Below are 21,447 nucleotides of genomic sequence, written 5' to 3' on the forward strand. Positions count from 1 at the left end.
GCTAGATTCGAGTTTGTAGTACGCACAGTCAGAACCTTGGCACTGATACAGACAGGAAGTGTTATGTAATAGATATACACATACGTCTGCACAACAATAGATTAGATTTCTTAAAGCTGTGATTTACCTGTATTGTATACCTGGACATGCAAAATTTTGCATTCATATTGAATAGGAGTCTGTTTCGTAAATTTAAACTTGAAATACATCGCAAACTATAAAATAATTTGTCCATTCTATCAGTAGCAAATTATTTTAGACAAAATTTTCCATTGATTCAATACCAATACAACATTAAATTCTCGGCAACTATTAGAAAAATGAAATTTCATTCAGAATTCCTCCAGACTTTAAAGGCTTTGAACAAACAGCAAGTGTTATGCATTAATATGATATAGAAAAATAGATTTAATAGTATCTTATATTCACATATCGACGACGATAGGAGAAGGGGGCTGGTTTTAATCAGACTGTTCATATTTTATTGATTATTTTCTAAAGATATGCTATGTACATTTTGGGCATTCATGAAGTGTGTTAATTGATTAAATAAATATGTACAATACAGTGTAAAAATATACGTACAGGCAAGTTTTCTGAAATGTCCCTCGCCATTTTTTTTAGATTTTTATTCTTAACCCCCCTCAACCCCCCCCCCCCCCCCCACACACACACACGCACACACACTTTGTTGCCGTGCAAACTAATCGTCATGTTTCTCTACCCGGAATTAAAGTGTGTAATTTAACACCCACTCCCTTAAATGGTTTAAAGTATTCAGTTTTGTGAAACCTTTCTCTTTGGTTTCAATAATTACTCTGGCAGTCCCAAGTTTTTCAAGATCGCCGACCAATAAAAAAAAGACTTTTATTATTATTTTTTTTAATTTTTTTTTAAAGAAGTATAACGATATTTCTGTGATTTCAGGACTATATATATATATATATTGGAAGAGGCGCCCTTACTCACCAGAACTATATGCTTATTTTATCTGCTAATTATCTAGGAGCAGAGAAGAAGGTTTTCAAAGAAATAATGCACTTTCTCTTTATAATCAATAGAGCCTCCTCCTGCAGAACCCCTCCCCTTGGGCCACGAATTTCACAATTTTGGAAGAGGTACCCTTGATCATCATAATTATATAGCTAGTTTATCTGCTTTAGAGAAGAAGATTTTTAAAGAATTTATGCATTTTCAGTATATGATCATTAGAGTCCCAGCGAAACTCCAGAACACCTGACCCTGGGGCCACGAATTTCACAATTTTGGTAAAGGGCTCAATGTTAATTTAAAATCATGCGAACAGTTTGACTGCTTGATGTCCAAGAGTGATGAAGAAGATTTTTAAAGATAGCACTAATTTTGATAGTTTTAGCTCCACCCCTCAGGCCCCAGGGGACAGAGACTGTGAAATTCACAATTTTTGTACCCCTTCAACTATTGATGCTATATGCCAAAATTGGTTGAAATTGGTTCAGTGAAGAGAAGAGAAGAAACTGAAAATGTTCAAATGTTTACGGACGACGCACGACGGACGAAAACAGATGGCATTAGGTCACCTGATTGACTCAGGTGACTTAAAAAGTAAGAGTAAAAGACAATATTAGCCAAACTCCGACCTAAAAATTATCCATTCTTTTTAATACCAATTGTTAGGCCATTGTTTTCTGACTAATTTTGATTACGTATTACTTGATCAATACAGATTACTCACGGCGGGTTAAGAGGGGATTCTTACTCCTCCCTGGCATCTGATCCCACCTCTGATGTTTCCAGAGGTCCGCGTTTTGCCCTGTTCATAATTTGTATTGTTTTTAAAAGGATTTAAAAGATCGGTCACTGTTCGTTATCTCCACCTTTTTCATTTTAAGTATTCAAATAAATAAACTTCAATTTACCTAATTTTTCTTACATCGGATCTTAGAACCCTATTATGGCAATGAAACTGAAAACAGATTTTTTTTTTATGAAAAAGCTAGACCTATAATAACAAGAGGCCCAAGGGCTTTAATGGTCACCTGAGTATAATACAACAATTTAGAGAATCCACAGAGTATAAAATGAACTGAAAGGTGAACCTTTGTTGCCCAAAAGCAAGAAAAATAGGGTGATCAGGATCAACAAAATAATTAGTCTAGTATTCATTAACAGTTCATAAATTAGGTTCTAATCTCTAACCCATTTATCACTCTCATCACAGTATATTAACAAACTATCAGTGCTTCTGTACTATTTTACTTCCTTGTTGAAATCTCTTACATTGGCCTCTCTTGGTCTTTGATGAACATTTAATAAGACAAGTTATTTTTGTCTCATTTTTATTTATCTATTAATTACAAGTCTACCTGATCATTAAAACTATGAAAGTACTTTTTGTATTATACAATAAAAATTCTTGCATAATTCTCCTATTCTATTAACCTTTCAAGTACATTATTTACAGTGATTAATTAGCAAAAGTAAATGGCAAAGGGGAATAACTCCTCTCAGTAGAATACAAATTAATAGAGCCCTGGCCAGGACCAGAACACTTGACCAAATGGTCCAGATGTTCAAAAATCTGGTAAAAATACCCTTCCATATTAAAACTTTTACTTTTTTTGCCTCTTATATGCCCAGGTGCAGAGAAGATTTTTAAAGAAATAAAGCATTTTTACTACAGATTCACTATATTATCAATAGAGCCCCCCCCCCTCCCCACCGAGAAACACCAGAGCCTCTCATCCTGGGACCAGAAGTTTGCTCATCATAAGTAATCACTTTGTTTATCTGCTTAACACTAAGGAGCAGACATGATTATTTAATAGAATTAATGCATTTTCACTATATTATCAAGACCAGCACATCTGACCCTGGGGTCATGAAATTCACTACTCTGGAAGAAGCACTCTAGCTCATCATAACTATACACTTAGCTTCTTTGCTTTTTAATCAGAATATTTTCAAAGAAATTTTGCTTTTTCACTATAATCAATAGAGCCCCCCCCCCCTCCCCACCTTTTCACCAGAACACTTGACCCTTGGGCCATGAAATTCACAATTTTGAAAGAGGCATCTATGTGTATCATAACAATGTACTTAGTTTGTTTAAAGAATACCCAGGGGCAGAGAAGAAGATTTTCAAAGAAATAATTCACCTTCACTATAGGATCTATATAGCCCCACCCTAGCACCAGAACCCCTATCCCTGGGGCCATGACTTTTACAATTTTGGAAGAGGCATCCTTGCTTATCATAATAATGTACTTAGTTTGTTTAAATAATACCGAAGAGCAGAGAAGAAGATTTTTAAAGCATTAATGCATTTTCACTATATAATAAATAGAGCCCAGCCCTAATATCAGAACCCCTGACCCAGGGGCCATGAAATTCACAATTTTGGAAGAGGCATCCTTGCTTATCATAACAATGTTTTTAATTTGTTTCAATAATACCCAGGAGTAGAGAAGAAGATTTTCAAAGAAATATTGCACTTTCACTATATGATCTATATAGCCCCGCCCTAGCACCTGAACCCCTGACCGTGGGGCCATGAATTTCATAATTTTGGTAGACTCACCCTTGCTTATCATAACAATGTATTTAATTTGTTTCAATAATACCCAGGAGTAGAGAAGAAGATTTTCAAAGAAATAATGCACTTTCACTACATGATCTATATAGCCCCGCCCTAGCACCAGAACCCCTGACCCTCGGGCTATGAATTTCACAATTTTGGTAGAGTCACCCTTGCTTATCATAACTATGTATTCAATTTGTTTCAATAATACCCAGGAGTAGAGAAGAAGATTTTCAAAGAAATAATGCACTTTTACTATATGATCTATAAAGCCCCGCCCTAGCACCAGAACCCCTGACCCTAGGGCCATGAATTTCACAATTTTGGTAGAGGGCTCAATGCTTATTACAATCATGCCAACAGTTTGACTGCTTGATGTCCAGGAGTAAAGAAGAAATTTTTTAAAGATAGCACTAATTTTGATGGTTTTAGCCCCACCCCTCAGGCCCCAGGGGACAGAGACTGTGAAATTCACAATTTTTGTACCCCTTCACCCATTGATGCTATATGCCAAAATTGGTTGAAATTAGTTAAGTGGTTCAAGAGAAGAAGCTGAAAATGTTCAAAAGTTTACGACCGAAGGACGATGGACGACGGACGACGACGGACGAAAACAGATGGCAATAGGTCACCTGAGTGACTCAGGTGACCTAAAAACCTGATCAAACAGGCACAACGTGGAAAGAATTAAATTGTACAAAGATCCAGATAATATACGGTACATGTTATTGTTAACCAGCATGATCGCAAAATTTCCCAGAAATACGAACACTTTAATTCCAATAGGAAGAAATTACATATACCTTACATGTGGGGGAATATTTCTCGATGCTGTAAATATTACTCAAGGACCTTGCGCATTATGGTTTTTACAAAGTTTGGTGGAGATGCGTATTTTCCAAATTCTCTTTAGTTTGAATTAAAAGGACGAAGAGACACACAATTCAATCACCTACAAAATCTGTGGTCATTAACTTAATGAACCTGAAATATAACCTGATGTAGCTTAGAGCCGTCATTATTATTCCACATTGATGTGAATCAGTCAAACTGTTAAATTTTACAGCTACATGTAGTCATTCAATATATTTTATTATTTTTTCGGAGTATTTCAAAATGAAAGTCGTAAATGTCGTTCCCAGATAACACACCATTAATCTGAAATTGAAAAGAAAAAATAATCTTGTACATGATCAATTAGAAGTATCCGCAGGATCATTTCTACTTTTTTTTTGTAAATGACTCCCCGGTTGTTAAATCGGTAAAGAAAACTTAAATTAATTTCATTATACATGTAATATGTATTAAAAGTTACGATAACAAATAGATCTTTGTTTGGGGCTTGGTTGAACATTTACTAGACCCTGCAAAATATCTTTGTAAGGATTTATAAGGGAATTTTGGAATCCAGTATAGTTAAGGTAAATCAAAATCAGATCTGTTGACTGGTATTCTAAAAGTATTAAAAACCGGAAAGTGGATTTAAAGAATTTCAGCCTTTGAAAGGGACCTGTGGATATAATTGGATTGCATTACCATTGAAATACAAAGATAACGAACAGTAATCAAACTCAAAAATACATTGAAACAATACAAATTGGTAGCAGAACAAACACAGCCCTCTAAAAACATCAGAGATGTGATCAGGTGCCATGGAGGAGCAAGCACCCCCAGTCGACCGTCATACCCACCGTGTGCTCCTTGTCAAGATCGGGCAAACGGAAAAATCTGTAGACAATTCAGTGCGAAAATAATGGCCTATCAATTATTATGAAAAACGTCAGTCAACATTCGATTTCACTACAGATTGTATTTGTTGACAAGGTCAATGTATCGGCCATAGAATTTGCGAAATGTTGACTTTAAACGAGACAGTTGATATCCTTGTACCATCAACTAATTGTTTTGCAAATGACCAAAGACAAGGTAAGTAAATTTAGTTCAATTTTTATTAAAAAAAAAAACCCAGCTGTCTATGATGTCAAAAAACCTGGACTTAAATTTATCGTGAGGAATGGTTGTATAAAGTGTTGAAAAGTCGTAAGTTTTGATGTTATAGATTTTGGTAAAATTTTGTGATTTCAAATTTTTAAAAGTTCCTTGGAATTTTTAAGTATCCACATCTGATTTACACCACTTCTCGAATATACTGTTGTACAGTACTCCTGAAGGTTCTCCTTGACTGCTGTAAATATTTTTGTGACGAGTAAAGAAAGAGGCTTGGTAGAACATTTACTGGAACCCGCTATATATCTTTGTTTGTAAGGATTTTTATGGAGTTTTTGGAATCCAGTATAGGTATGGTAATTCAAATTAATTTTGATTGTTTGGAATATTAAAACTATTTAAAACTGACATATGATTTTGAAGAATTTCCTTCTTAGAAAGGGCGCTATGGTAATTGGATTACCACTTGCAGCATTAAATCCTAGTTCCTCTGAAATACAATTCAAATAATGAGCCTTACAAACAAAGACAATTTTGTCACCTGCTTTTTCAGCCTGGACCAGTACAAATTGATCGTGCAATCTATCTAACTCTTGTTTCACTTCTGCTTCTGAAGACAGAAGGATGGATAGTCTTGATATTGCCCTTCAATCGCTTAATTCGAGATTTTAACATCCATCTGATACTTTTAATATGGCAAATTGTCAAGGTCTTCTTATTTGGCCCAGCGTCTGGCGTAATCTCCTACAGAGTTCATAATGTTTATGAAATTATGACGCCAGCTGAAAGATCGGGGTTCCCTAGGCTTTGGCCCCCTTTATAATAAGTGATTTAAGGTCCTCATTATTAACTATATTTACGTCACCAGTAATGACGTGTCCAGCAGAACTATAGTTGTAGGGTGAAAAAGAACATGAACACGTTGGAGGATTATATTTCAGATGCTCTATATCTAGGCACTGTAAAGTTTTTTAAAAATTTGGAATTAATTCTCAATGTATATTTGTAAGAAATACAAGGTGTGGACTTCAACTTGAAATAAGATAGAATACAAGACTTGACCTTTATGTGATAAAGAATATTACTTATATTAATTGCATCAATTCCTTTGTTGGCATATTGAAGTTTAAGAAACAAACGTGTTGTTTGAGCAGTATTTCCTTCCATGAAACGGGGCTGTTTAAAGAGGTTATGATTTGCAATATACATTATCACAGATTCGAGCCTGTAATCTTGCGTCAAAGAATCCAAATATGGACTTTCCTTGACTTTTACAAACAGACTATTCAAAACAGTAAAGTTTGGCCTAACTGTTTATTTACATAAGGTAGTAGTGAATCAAAGGAGATCTAAACATCGCGTATAATAGGTTTATCGTAAGACCGATGTCTTACGTCTCTGTGTACTGTTCAATCACATTATTGCTACACAGTGGGCTTGAAAGATTCCCAACACTATCGACATTGTCATTGCTACCATACGGAAAGGCCGTGCCTAGTTTTCTAATCCAGTATTCTTCTTTACGTCTACGGAAAGGTATACTCAGTGATGGGCCATTAGTATGAGGGTAAGTCTTTTCTAGAATTCTAACTAAAATTCTAAAAGATATGGGCACTCTGAATGTTCTCTCAAATTTTCTTTTTTTTTTTACTGTCCCTCATCCCTCACCCCTTTGTAACTCTAGATGACGATAGGATCACAATCGTCCTTTTCCGTCAATCCCAGTGACAAAAAAGGCTGAGATGTGATCTGCTTAGCTGTTAGTGAGACTTCTGGAAATCTTTGAAGCATTACAGGTATTATGTATATCTAGTATCCATTGGAGTGGGGAGTGTATATGTAGGTATTTTTGTCTTTGTGATACGTTCCTCACCGTAAAACTCCGATTTAAAAAAAAAAAGTGAATATCGTCATGCAGTGCTCGTGATTGACGGTATAAATATGCAAAGGCAGACACTTGTATACAGTTATCATATTGCCTTTCTCTTCAGAAATTGTTTTGAATGGAGACAATAATCATAATTTTATTCAAAATGTTGCAGTTTACTGGTTCTTTCTTGTATATATCCTTGTTATTTATTTATTTACAACATGGAGATTACTTTTTTTTTTAATTTTTATGAGTGTTAAAATTTCACAAATGATACATTAATGCGTTTTTAACAATATACATGAATGTATTCTGTCCACAGAGAGATTTGCATATTTTTCTTGTGCATATCAATGGTAAGGCCTTTGTTTTTATACTAAATTTGACTACTGAATGTTCAGTTTACCTGATCAATACATGGGGTTCACGAGGGGTGTAACGGTCAACAGGGGACTCTTATTCTTTCTAGGCACCTGATCCCACCTCTGAAATTTCCTGGGGTCCGTGTTTTATGCCCAGTTCACAAATTTGTATTGTTTGTAGATTTTTTTGAGATCGATCACTTTTCGTTATCTTCGCCTTTTTCATACACAACGATATAAAGTACATTTGATTGAAAGCTGTAATAAATCAAAGTTTTCGTAGTAATCACTGTAGCAAATAAAAGTTTTCAAAGTTATTACTACAGTAAATCAAAGTTATCACTGTAGTGTCTTAATAGTAAATCAAAGTGTCAAAGTTATCACTATAGTAAATCAAAGTGTCTTAGTGATCAATATAGTAAATCAAAGTGTCAAAGTTAACACTGTAGTTAATTTAGTTTTCATAGTGTCAAAATTATCATTATAATCAACTATAATTTGCCCTTGTATTTTTTTATTGTTTGAGAAATATACAAGAAAAATAAAAATAATTTCTTGTGGATGTTCGAAAAAATATCAAATTAAATGACAAAGGGAAAAAACACACAAGAAAAAATTAACCTTTATATGAAAATTAGCTTAATGAGTAAAAAGACATGAGTGGGTTTATATATATATATTTGTTTTGACATTAATGCAAAAGTTCAACGGGAAACTAGTGTTATGAAAAGAGAACAGAACACGTGGTATTGGTAAGGAGGACAAAAGACAAGCTGTCCCGTAATCAGTCGGTCGTGATGTTGGACACCGAGTCAGCGGGAACTTTGGGGAGGAATGATGAGGGGATAGAGAAGCAGGGAAGTAAGGAAGATGCGGAGGGACCAGGGAATGACAAGGTTCCTGTAGACACAGTGAGGACAATTCTGTACCCTGTGGATACACGGCCACCGATACATCTAATGATTCCGTTTGGATTACAGGTAAGCTTAAAAACGGCACAGTAGTCTTTTTTCTTCATTTTGTTATAATTTTGTTTATTGAATTGTACCAATGAAAGATTCCAGGCCGCTTGAATGTTAAACAGAGATACATTTGTATAAGGAGACACCATCTCGATGGGTGTATATCTGAAGACAAGGATAAAATTTAGTGTTCACCTAAAATATGGACTTAAATTTACCGTTTGCAATACAAACAAGTGACATGAAATGATTTTGTAACATGTGAATCAGGCACTAGATATGACGTATAGAGTAAGATTCGTAAACTTATTAAATTAGATACATATAGCAAAGATTTATGTATTAATTAACATACATTATGTCACGCAAAAGGGAACATCTCGATCAATTTATATGGACCAGTGACTCTAAATACTCCTGTTTAGGTAACAGTCAGGAAAAGTTCGAACCATTACAAGTTTACTCCGTATTTCCCTCTTGAACTATGCTTAAGTAAAAACTCCAGGTAAAATAAATTTCATAAATATCAAGGATACGACATTTAGAATGTTCGCTAGTTTACATTGTTGTCTTTTCATAAAAATATTGATAAATAATTAGCAATACATGTGGAAAACGAGTGAGGAATAACATGTTAAAAGTTGTATGGAGTATAAGGAATGATGATGTCGAATTTGGCATTTAAAAAATAAAAAAAAAAATTCCGTTTTAATTTTAAAACCATATAAGGTGCTTGATTTTTATCCTCGTTTGAAAAAAGTATTCATTATATACATAGTACAATGTATATGTGAGAATTTTGATTGTCTTTAGTCAATACCTAATGAGTGAAGCTGCATGTCATTATATAACTAATATTATTCACAGCAAGCTTTCATGACGATTGGGGGTTCTTTGTCCCTCCCTTTTATCTTGACCACTATCTTCTGTCCAGAGAACGAAAGCGAGGTCCGGGCCCGGCTTCTTAGTATCACTATGTTTATGTGTGGAATCGCTACCATTCTGCAGTGTGCTGTGGGTGTCAGGTAATAACAGTAATCAAAGGAACAGTTTTCCAATTCAAAACAAACATATGAAATGAAATCATTAAAAGAGTTAGCCTGAGGACAGATGCTTTAAGGTATTCAATGTATAACGACCATATTTTGTACCTAATAAATGAATGGTCCAATATTTTGAATCTTGGTAGCATTTTGAAGGTGTTATCAAATAAAAATACTTCACCAAAGGAATTTACAAAATTTTGATTATTGTCCAATTAATTGCACCGTAAATTTTACATTGACGTCTATGGGCAGCATATGTATAATTAAGATATTGTAAAAAGTAATTTGAATTTCATACAAATCTCTTGGTGAAAATATGCATAATCTCTCTCTTTATTAAAATATGAAATAAAATAAATCATTTACCATAGATGATTTGACAAAATTAAAGGACAAGATAGACTAAGACCCCTTTTTGGCCCCTGGTTTGGGGCGTCTTTTAGAATGATGCAACTGTTTATCAATAGAAACCTGTTGTCATCCATGCCACAAAATGAGTATTGGTTCTAAGTTATGGGATACACAGAGGTCACAGGAAGTTCAGAAAATATGTCAATTTCCGAATTTTCTCATTTTTATGCAAATTTTCATCTATTTTACAGCACATGTTGTATCAGAAAACATAGAACATAAGCTTGCCTATCTACCATATTTATATATTTCATACAATAGTATCAGATGCATCTTATGTATAAAAATCTCAGATAGGCAAGCTTGTGCTCTATGTTTCCCGAAGTGAAAAGTATCTTAGATTTGACGAAATTCCACAAGAATTGAGGAAATTCGGGAAAATGTCCTACTTCTGCACCCTCTTGTGGCCTCCGTGTAAGCTTTGAATCAAAATTAGTGCTGGTTTTAAAACAAGCATCATTTTAAGTTTTTAACTACAAACTATCACAATTTTATCTGTGTTCTGATTTTTACATCAAATAAGGGACTAGATTCGGCCGTTACCATACCTTGTCCTTTTCTTCTTTTCATCAAGGGCAGATAATCTTCAAAAAAGTTTAAGGTGCAAAATGGTCAGCTTTTTACATGTTATCAGTCATGCGAATTTGGTTCATTTCACTTTCATCATCATTTAGCAATGCTTGTTTAACTAGTTTCAAATGATTCAAAATTGTTCAATATCCCTTCATTATACATTGAATACCTTAAAAAACTTAAAGAAAAATCATGGAAATAATAACTTAATATATATTTAAAAAATAAATGAATAAAGCCGCATAAAAATTCATTTTTCAGTTAAAATTTCACAATAATGTCCTAGATGTATAAAGTGAAAAACAATGTATAGATTTATAAGGATAATGGAAAAAGGAAGAACACTGAACACCATAAGAAGTCTATATTTTTTCAATATTCTCTTCAATTAATGGATTTTCTTCGAAACTTTTTTAAAAAAATATATTTATTTATTCCTTTAAAGGTGTGTTACAATATTGGAATTTAAATAGACATGTCAAAATATAGTCATTTTTTTCTTTCCGTCCATTTAGCGTATAGTCCTTTATAAGATTTTTTTCATTCTGTAGATTACCTATTATTCAGGGCGGATCCAGCACTTTTGTCGCCCCAATAGTGGTGATGATGACACTGGATCGGTTTAAGTGTTCCGAACACGGTAACCTACTCATCACATTTTATCTAAAAATGAATTGAATTGTCGTTAAGACTACTTTTAACATTTTTTTTATTGAATAGAATTTGTGGAAAGAAATTACCATCACCAAAATATTTCGTTGATGGCATATTCGTATCTTCGGTTTACTATTCCATAGGTACATATATTTACTATTTCAGTAGGAATAATTGCCCATTGACTATTTTTTGGTTATGTTGATCAAAATGACATTTTTATTGTTCGCATTATTAATCTGTATACATGAATTAATGTAATTGATATGTTATTTATTATTAACATATTGGAATATTTAATGAATGGACAATCATTAAGTGCTTTGATTGAGTTTCATTCCATAAGCTTTAACCTATAGTTTTAAAACGTTATTAATTTTTAGATGAAATTTCCTCTGGAAGCAACACAACAAACATAAATTGGGAAATTAGGATAAGAGAGGTATGAAAAATATTCTTGGTTTAAAGCACATCAATGAAATTGGCCGTGAAAGCTATAGAATTGATAGCTATCTTAATGCACTCTAACTTTCACACTAGCCATCAAAGATCAGAGGTAGGTTTGATGACCACACTTCAAAAGGACACCGTGTCACCTGGTCTGATGTTCCCTACATTAACACAGAAATGACAAAGATGTTTATGAAGATTTGAAAGATAAACACGCTGGAAATAGTTTAATATGTGTTCTACTGTACGAAAAATATAAATTGCTTCTTTTGAGTTCATATATGTGCTTTTGTCACAAATTTTAAATGGTGAACGCATGTTTCAAGGCATATATTTCCCTTTTCATACAAGGAATATTTATAATTAAGTTTCGGGAAAACAGTATTGGAATTACAATTAGAAAAAAAGATAAGAGAAACATATAAAATCTCTGCAAATTTTTCATATTTTCAAGACTTCAAAACATGACTTTTTTTTAATGTGTTATATATATACATTGTATTTAAAAAATATGTGTTAAGCGATGAAAACTATTCTCTGAATTGACTGTAAAATGTCTTTAATTAGTTGATAGACATAATGTTTTGAACATCAAATTTATTTTTTATTAAATAGATGAAGATCAATGATAATTATATAACAGTTTTGTTGCACTCCTGACTGCTGTAAAATTAAGAATTAAAACCACACAACAGAAAAATTCATAAAGTGTTAGCAACATCAAGTGGTAAAGAAATTGTGCAATATTTATAGTCCAATACTTCGCATTTAAAACACATGAAAGTATTCAAACTTGGCTCTATATCTTGAATTATTCTCAATTTATGCCAAAAAACTAGCTAAAATATATATTTAGAGGATAAAATATATTTTATAGTATATTTCCCTTCACAGGACAAACACTGTAAGCAACTGAGGTCAACCAGAAACATTTTTAGTCATAATTTTTTTTCTTTATATTTATTCATATTTGATCAGCAATAATTCTAACATATTTGTTGCACTCCTGACCAAGAGCACGAGAGTCTTTTAAGTAGAATTGTGAAGCGAAAATTATATCAGAACTTGTTCTTTTGTTTCAGTGAAGTTGAGGTGGAGTTACTTGAACTTTCTAACAATTTTTCAGTGTGTTTATTTTTCACATTCTTATAAAAAATCAGAGAAAAGATAAAAACACACATGGATTGATAAAATTAAAAAGAGAAGGATTTTAACAATAAAACTGTCAATAATTTAGTACTAAATTATTCAAATAGATCATTATTAATTAAAGAATATTTCTTAGCATGAGTAGAAGTCTTTTCATCATATACATGTAACTTGAATCTTTAAAAAAAATGTGTTGCACTCCTGACCATAGAAATATAAATCTGAAACACAGACATACCCTGTAATTAATAAATCTATTTGCTATATATCTTCTTTGTGTCTTTATTTTCCAAAATAGAAATCAGAGAATCATATACTTAAAAGTTTTTTTTTTTCATGCTGGGGAACAAAACTTCAAATGTTGCACTCCTGACATTATTGGGTATGCACAGATACTTGACTCTCATTCATGCTGCTAACTGATATAACTATATCAGTTATTGTTTCACACTTTGAAAATTCTTTTTTGACTTAATTGTCTTTTAGATTTTTAAAATCGATGTTTTTTTTGACAACACTACTTTTTTTTTCTGTTGCACTCCTGAAATGGTATAACATTTTTTTTTCAACATCAGCAATGACCACAACTTGGTCAAACAAAAGTCGCTACAGTCTACATTGATTGTTAGGCCATTATTTATACACTGAATTGTCGACGGATTTTTCCGTTATATCCCGATTATAACAAGGAGCACACGGCGGGTGTGACCGGTCGGCAGGGGATGCTCACTCCTCCATGGCACCTGATCCCACCTCTGATGTCTTAGAGGTTCGTGTTTGCTCTGCTTCTATTTTATAATGTTTAATGGACATTTGAGCTCGAATACTGTTCGTTATCTCCACATATTTCATTTAAAGCTCAATACTTTGAATATTATCAGGAAAGTCTTTATTTCCACCATAAACCAGTATTATTTATTTCAAAGATCTTCAAAAAATATTGAATTTTCAAAATGTCACAAAAAGGTGTTGCACTCCTGACATTTTAGCATCATTTTTGGGCATAACTTTTTTTGTGAATTGAGATATCAATGAGATATTTAGCAGGTATTTAGGCACTATCTAAAGATACATGCTGAGACATAAAAATTTATTCCCATTGCCCGTACTTTTAGTGCAGGTTGGAAAATATGTGTTTGGTCTTTTTTTTTTTTTTTTTTTTTTTTTTTTTGAACTCACCCAAATAGCTTTTACTTTTGTTGATTAATTTTGTTGAATTTTCTATGTATTATTTCACTTTACGTATCCCATAGTCCCAGGCAGTGGTTCCTTGGATTATTATTTGTTTCACAGTTGGTTCCGAGTAGCCTTCACCAAGACTAGTTTCCGGGCGATAGTTCATTAGATTGTTATTCCATTTATTTTATGTAAGACCCTGGATAAAATTTCAAAAGTCTAGTGACCAATTGCAATACGATAATTACTGATCTGTTTCTAGGGGAACATTTTACCGATAAATGATTTTTTTCTTTTCGGTTCAGTCCTAACAAATATGTACTTTAATCAACTATAGTTAACTATAGTAAATACTTTTATACTTTGATTTACTCTGAAACTTTACTCTAGGACTTTTCTGAGATTTCAAAGTATAAAATCCCTTCAATTCGATAACAATGAAGTAAAATTTGGAAAAATATAATTGAATATAAAGTAATATTTCCGTTTTATACCAAAAATGTGCATGTTTGACTTATAGAACATAAAATAATGAAACCCATGAAAATACTTTGATTTACCATAGTAAAAACTTCGATTTACTATAGTAAACACTTTGATTAACTATAGTAAACTTTAGTTAATTATTGTAAGCTATAGTAAACTATGCTAGTAGTATTATTTTTGTTAGAGAGGATATTTTTATTGTCCCATGTGTTTTATAAAAGTAATTTTCAGGATATTTTACTTGTAGGTCCAGGGTAACCTTATCCTAGCCTCATTGACGCAGGTCTTGGTTGGGGGTCTTGGTCTTATTGGTTTGATTCTGAGATTTGTTGGACCTTTGACGATCGCGCCCACGATCTCCCTCATAGGTCTTTCTCTGACCGGTGTGGTGGCTAGTTTCTGCGAAAAACAATGGGGGATATCTCTACTGTAAGTCCTCATGCAGTCTTCACTTAGGATATCTTAAACTTTTCAACCCCTTTAATACTGATAACGAATGGTGATCAATATTGTAAAGCCTGTAAAAAAAAATACAAATCACGAATCGTGAACAGGGAAAATACCTAGGATGAGTATGTATGTGTCAGGTAAACGGGGTAATTAATAATGAGAATTGGTATAAAATAATGGCCTAACAATAGGTAAAAAAAACCAACCGGTAGGTTGTATTTGCAAACATGGTCAAATAATATGAATGGATATTAACGATATATTTTTTGACTTAAAATACGTATAGAATAATTATTATGTCCAAGTATTTATTATAATTGTTCTTGGTCTATCATGTTTATTAGTAGCACATACTGTCATTATTCAAGATGAATCGTTAATCAATGAAATCTCTTAATTTTCTCAATAATTCTTTCTTTTCAGAACGCTTGCATTGTTGTTCCTGTTTTCAACATTTATAAACAAAGTTCACATTCCGGTCCCAAGTTTTTCCAGAAAGGAGAAATGTCACGCTACCAGACTTCCAATTTTCCAATTATTTCCGGTTGTTCTAACTATTGCTGTCGTGTGGCTATTTTCCTTTATTTTGACTGAGACTGACGTTTTACCTAAGAACAGCACTGAGCCAGCATTCAAGGCCAGAACAGATTCCAAAGTCGGCATTTTGTACGAGACTCCATGGTTCAGTTTTCCCCTCCCATGTAATGTTCTTCTTCTTATTATTTTTTTAAGAATCTAGTGATCGAAGGGTCTGCACCTAGTTCTTACATTCTCTATGGAATTTTAAGAAGGAATTTTTGATTATGTAAATGGCCAATCCAGGCTTTAAGGAAAACGGAAAACATTATGAAAATTAGGCTTTTAAGGTCAAGATCTAGTAAATGAGTTTAGACTGTCTTTTTGATGCTAGATCCATTATGACGTCATAATTGATTTAAACTTAATTTTTCCAGTACTTTACGGCTATTATAGAATTATGTAGAAAATGAAACATTTTCATGTAATTCAATTTGAAATCATGTCAAAATTAACCCCGATACCTATATTCAAATTAATATCATTTTAAAGAAGAGGTCAAGAAGATATGAAAAACTGTTTTCTGAGAGACTGTAGGCAATATTGATACATTTTCTTTCTCTGAGAAGGAAAAAAACCCATATTTATACCTGACTTCCTTCATTTTTCATTGAAAATAACAGTTTAAAGTATCATTTTTCGTTGAGTTTATCTAAAAATTATGCCCCGATACACTTAATTTCGCCAAGCTATATTTGTAAAGGATCGTTGAAAGAACTTGTTTCTCAAATTTGAGAAATCTGAAGGCACCTTTCATTTACTGGATCTTGACCTTAAGTGACTTTAAACAATGAATGATGTAGGAAAACTCATTAAAATAGCAGTTTATTCCACAATTTTATAGAAACAATTCCAGAATGCCTACAAATCTTCAAAAAATACTAAGCTGCTAAAGACTCATTTTCCTAGTAGCAAAATTGATTTATGTTTTCGGTTCAAATTTTGTCACATAACAAGAAAAAAGGTGTAGAGAATACAAATTGTGAACAAACCCCTGGAAACACCAGGGTGTGGGATCAGGTGCCCGGGAGTAAGCATCCATTGCCGATTGGTTGAAATATGATGGTTAAAATTCGACCCAATGATAGGCTGTATTTGCAAACTAGATCGTTATAACGACCATATAATTTGCAAAATATTGACTTTACCAGTCATGTTATATAAATTTATTCGTCAGTAACCTGCTTCGGTTTGAAAATTGATCATACTTACAACTTGAATTTGCGTACCATATCAGCTGGGAGACGTAAACAACATATGCAGGTGAAAGTGGAATACTGCATAAATAGGGCAATTCGATGGAAAAGCTCATCCCGTTTATCATACAGTTCAGTTTTTAGTTGACAATTGGCGTTTATTTTCAGTTAAACATCCAAATATGAAATAGATGTGTCAGACTCTGTTGTCTTTTATTTCTCGTTCACAGAGATATCGAGTCGACATTTGAATGAAAAAAAACAAAAAACAAAAACAAAACGATATTATAAAATGATCAGATGTTATCTATGTATCGATGTCGAATTGAAGACAGCACGAGTTTTTTTTGTTTTCGGGTAGAATTTTTAGAATAAAATCTAATTTATAAAAATTAACAGGTCGGCTAGTAAAGGACAGTAAGTTCCTATCGGAATTCAAACAGATTGTTGGAAAATGTTGTCTCCAAAGACTACATAGAAACTGTCGATGAGGAACTCAAGCATATTTTTAAATCATTTTAAGAGTACTTCTACATAATATGGATATTTTCCATGAATTCTAAATAGATTTGTGGAGAATAATTAATAAAAGTTAAAGCAAGGGTCCAAGTAGCCTCAACCAGACTACATGTGTATGTTTCAGTAGGTAAACTAACATCAAAGGTTGGGCCTATTTGTTTTTTCCCTTAAGACAAAGATTCTCAAATTTCAATCATTAATATATAACTCATCTTTATGTAGTTCCCTTTGGAATGCCAACATACAGCATTGCTGGATACATGGGAATGCTGGCTGCAACCATATCGTCCATTTTTGAATCAGTCGGAGATTATTTTGCGGCTGCAAGGATGTCGGAAGCAACTCCTCCACCAGTGCACGCAATCAATAGAGGCATCGCTATAGAGGGCGCGTCTAGTATTGTTTCCGGTATTATGGGGGCGGGGCACGCCACTACGTCATACAGTAGTAATATTGGAATCATTGGCATAACAAAGGTAAGAAGCTCACATCATAAAGGTGTCTTCAAAAAAGGTGTAATTTTAATGTTTGAAAGTTTACAATGAGTAAAAATTATTGCTTTATTGAAATGAAGATTTTGGTAATATCTTTGCTGATCTTTTCGATCACAAAGATTTACTAAATGTTGAATTTTAGAAATCGACCCGAGAATAGTGTATTACTAAGTACTTGCTGAACTTTTATATATAGTGTCTAAAGCGAAAACCAAGAGAAAAATAATAATAATAATAATATGATCGATATGAATTTTATCAAAGTTCTTCTTTTTGATAAGATAGCTAGTAGAGCGGTGTTTGTAACAGCTGGACTAATCCTTATATTGTGTGGCTTGGTTGGAAAAGTAGGAGCCATACTAGCCCTTATACCAGACCCGATTATCGGAGGAACTCTCTTACTAGGCTTAGGTATGGTCGCCTCCGTAGGAATTTCTGGTAAGTTTCTCTTAATAGATAACTAGAATGGAGATAGTTTTTAATCTCATTTGAACTTAAAGTTTAAACAATCTCATCTAATCACATTTTGTCTTAGTTTTGCTTCAGTACTAGTTTTCCTTTTTATCCTCATGTAGAACTTTGATCACCTATTACGGCCCTATCCTACCCCCGGGGCCATGATAAAACAAACTTGAATCTACATTATAAGAAGATGATTATATATTCTTATGACTAATCATAACCCTGCTGTTCCTTAGTGGAATTTGATATTTTCTCAGCAAACTAGTACTTCCATATAAAACATTAATTCTTAATATACATTTCATGCATTTTCTTTTACCCTAGTTGCTAAGTAGTTCCAGTTGTAGTTTTCACACTGTATATTTTTCTAATTTCAACATTCATCGAAATTAACAATTGGCAAACACAAATACCTGTATACCTATTTTGAAGATTGATGTCATCTGCTAAAGCTGTACATGTAGTTTGCAATTCTTAGTTGAAAACAAACCAATATTTGAGTAGAACATTTTAAATTGTTCACAGACAAAAAAAAATAATACGGACCATTGCCTAGACTCTTCTGACCTATGACCAGTTAAGCTTACTGACTTCGGTCTTTGGTGTGAATCTAACGTGATGTATTTTGTTGTTTTTGTTTTATGAAAAGAGATATGATTTTTATTGGTTCTTTTACTCAGTGTTACAGTTTTGCGAAATGTTTTCGACAAGAAATTTAGCCATTTTGGGCGTGTCCTTTCTGATGGGTCTAATGATTCCGCAGTGGCTTACTGAACACAGTGACATAGTCAAAACAGGTTAGCATTGGGAAATGAAATCTCAGATATTCAAAAAACTTACAAGAGCAAGTAATATCCTCAGAGATTAAAAATTGTTTAATAATTTAATCTTGAAAATGTCTTATCTGTTTGAATATTCTAGAATTCTAATTACTTCAGCGATTTTTAAATCATGTATTGATGTGCTTACTTACTAAGGCCAGATACAGTCCGTAATTTTCCTCTAATTTGGAGCTAATAGAAAACTGTACAATAACACATGAGTGTTAAACTCTTAGATAATGAGAGAATTCAAACAAGGACAAAAATCCACGTAGTCAGAAAGTAGAACAATCGTTATAAGATTTTGTAAGATTTATTTCATTTGAAAATCATGTTTTGTAAAGTGCAATAAAATTAAATATATATACATACCGATGAACAATGGCTAATAAATTTCCTCTTGCCAATCTTTCAGGTTCCATGGACTTGGATCAGGTGATCAAAGTGCTATTCGGAACAGCTTCTTTTACAGGAGGGTTTATTGGGTTTCTATTAGATAACATAATTCCAGGTGAGTTTACCAATATTTTTGAAAGAAATCTCACGAATAATAAGTATTGATGGTAAATCTTTTGAACACAGAATAAAATGATGCAAGAAATAAAGCCCAAAGAAAATCGTTCTTATAAACTCAATGTTAAATCTAGCATATCGAAATTGTATCTTGAAATGTTCAGTGAGAAGTTGTAGATATGTCATAATGAACAAATCATGCAATTGATCTGAACAAAAGAAAGGGGCGTCAGAACTATAAGAACTCGGTGGAGAAAAGTACAGTTTACTTTAATTACCAATATTAGGTACGGAGTACGAGAGGGGGATAAAGCGCTGGATTGCTGTACAAGATTCTTCACTGCAGAACGACCAGTCAGTTTATTCGTTTCCTTTTTTGACAAAATACCTGGATAAAGTGATGTGTTGTACATACTGTCCATTGTCCCCAACCTTTACATCTTCAAGGCCGCGATGTGTCACGGAGAAGTACAATATTAACACAAAGAGGGACGTTGTTGATGTTCAACTGAAGGAAGTGAAGACACTTTAATCGCTAGTTTATATGTTGAAGTGTGATATTTTTTCCCATGCACTACTTTTATTGTATATCAAACGGAATAACAAAACCATGGCTGAGGTGGTATTTCTAGATATTTTAATCATACCCTTCCTTTTGTGGATTGAATCTCGTTTAGTAATACCAGTCATGTCATGTTTTTATCCTAGAGTTTAGCTATACCACTCCTATTTTGGTGTGTGTCTCATAGAGTTAAGTGATATCAGTCCTGCTGTGGTGTATATAGTTTAGTGATATTAGTCCTGCGCTGGTGTGCATACTTTAGTTAGTTGTACCAGTTCTGCTGTGGTATGTTTAATTTAGTAATATCAGTCCTGCTGTGACAGTGTTGTGTATACCTTGCCTATAATTATATGTTCTGATGTGTACTTTTAGTATTCCAACAATTTCTGTTTTTACAATTTGTGTCTCCAGGCTTAGATTATTAATACCATTGGCATACGTTTTTAAGGGTATGTTTTACCTACCACTCTTCCTGTGGTGTGTGCCTCTAGGAGTTAAAAAAATCACATTCTTTTGTTGTGTGTATATTATGAATTTTGCATTTCTTAGCATAATCACACTTTTGCTGTTTTGATGTGTATTTCTCCTACCACTCCTACCACTCCTTCTGTGATATGTGCCTCTAGGAGTTAAGTAATTCATGCAATTCTGATATTATGAATAACATACTTTTTTCAGTTTATTCCTAAGTAATCATACCATAGCTTTATTTCTTACGAGTTTCTCTTTTCTTCCACTCCTGTTGTGGTGCCTAGAGGAGTTAGGGCAACGTACCGTTTTGTTACAGTGTCTATTCTCAGAGTTAAGAATACAGTTGCTTATGTGATGTAAATTTTTAAGAGTTAAGAAATCATAGCTCTCCCATTACCGTGTTTGTCCCTCACGAGTTGTTATGATACTTTCGTATTTCTACATTTCGAGAAATTGTTTCTTTTAGGTAGTACATGTATAAAACTTCCATGAAATCTGTTTTAACTCATTTCTTATCAAGTACACTAAGAAAAAAGAATAATATCACTATAATGTCAATAATCAAAGATCTTTGTAATAAAGATAATAAGCTGTGATATGTTTTTGCCATATTTGTTGAAAATTAGAGATATCTCATATATTGGTCATTCGGGAGCCTATATTTTAGAATGTTTTTATGCCATCTACATGCGATATGACAGTCTGATATTGAATGCAAAGTAACTTTTGATCCACTTA

General features: G+C 33.1%; 1 protein-coding gene across 1 annotated transcript; it reads left to right on the plus strand.

Moving 5' to 3' along the window:
• Positions 1-8,535: 8,535 nt before the first annotated feature.
• LOC133197770 (solute carrier family 23 member 2-like) lies at positions 8,536-21,447 on the plus strand. The gene is made up of 11 exons (XM_061333976.1): positions 8,536-8,718; positions 9,568-9,725; positions 11,282-11,370; positions 11,768-11,826; positions 14,893-15,074; positions 15,519-15,796; positions 17,609-17,862; positions 18,162-18,318; positions 19,023-19,139; positions 19,579-19,674; positions 19,964-21,447. The coding sequence occupies exons 1-11, from the start codon at positions 8,536-8,538 to the stop codon at positions 20,206-20,208; spliced, it is 1,818 nt and encodes a 605-aa protein (XP_061189960.1). The 3' UTR covers positions 20,209-21,447.

Source organism: Saccostrea echinata, unplaced genomic scaffold (genome assembly GCF_033153115.1).
Source record: "Saccostrea echinata isolate AGI-Se365-2 ecotype Australia unplaced genomic scaffold, CSIRO_AGI_Sech_v1 ptg000001l, whole genome shotgun sequence".
In the NCBI taxonomy this organism is placed as follows: domain Eukaryota; kingdom Metazoa; phylum Mollusca; class Bivalvia; order Ostreida; family Ostreidae; genus Saccostrea; species Saccostrea echinata.

Coding starts and splice junctions, on each gene's coding strand:
- LOC133197770 (XM_061333976.1), top strand. CDS start 8,536: ATGTTGGACACCGAGTCAGCGGGAACTTTGGGGAGGAATGATGAGGGG. Junction 15,075..15,518: donor CAATGGGGGATATCTCTACT/GTAAGTCCTCAT, acceptor CTTTCTTTTCAG/AACGCTTGCATTGTTGTTCC. Junction 19,675..19,963: donor ATTAGATAACATAATTCCAG/GTGAGTTTACCA, acceptor TACCAATATTAG/GTACGGAGTACGAGAGGGGG.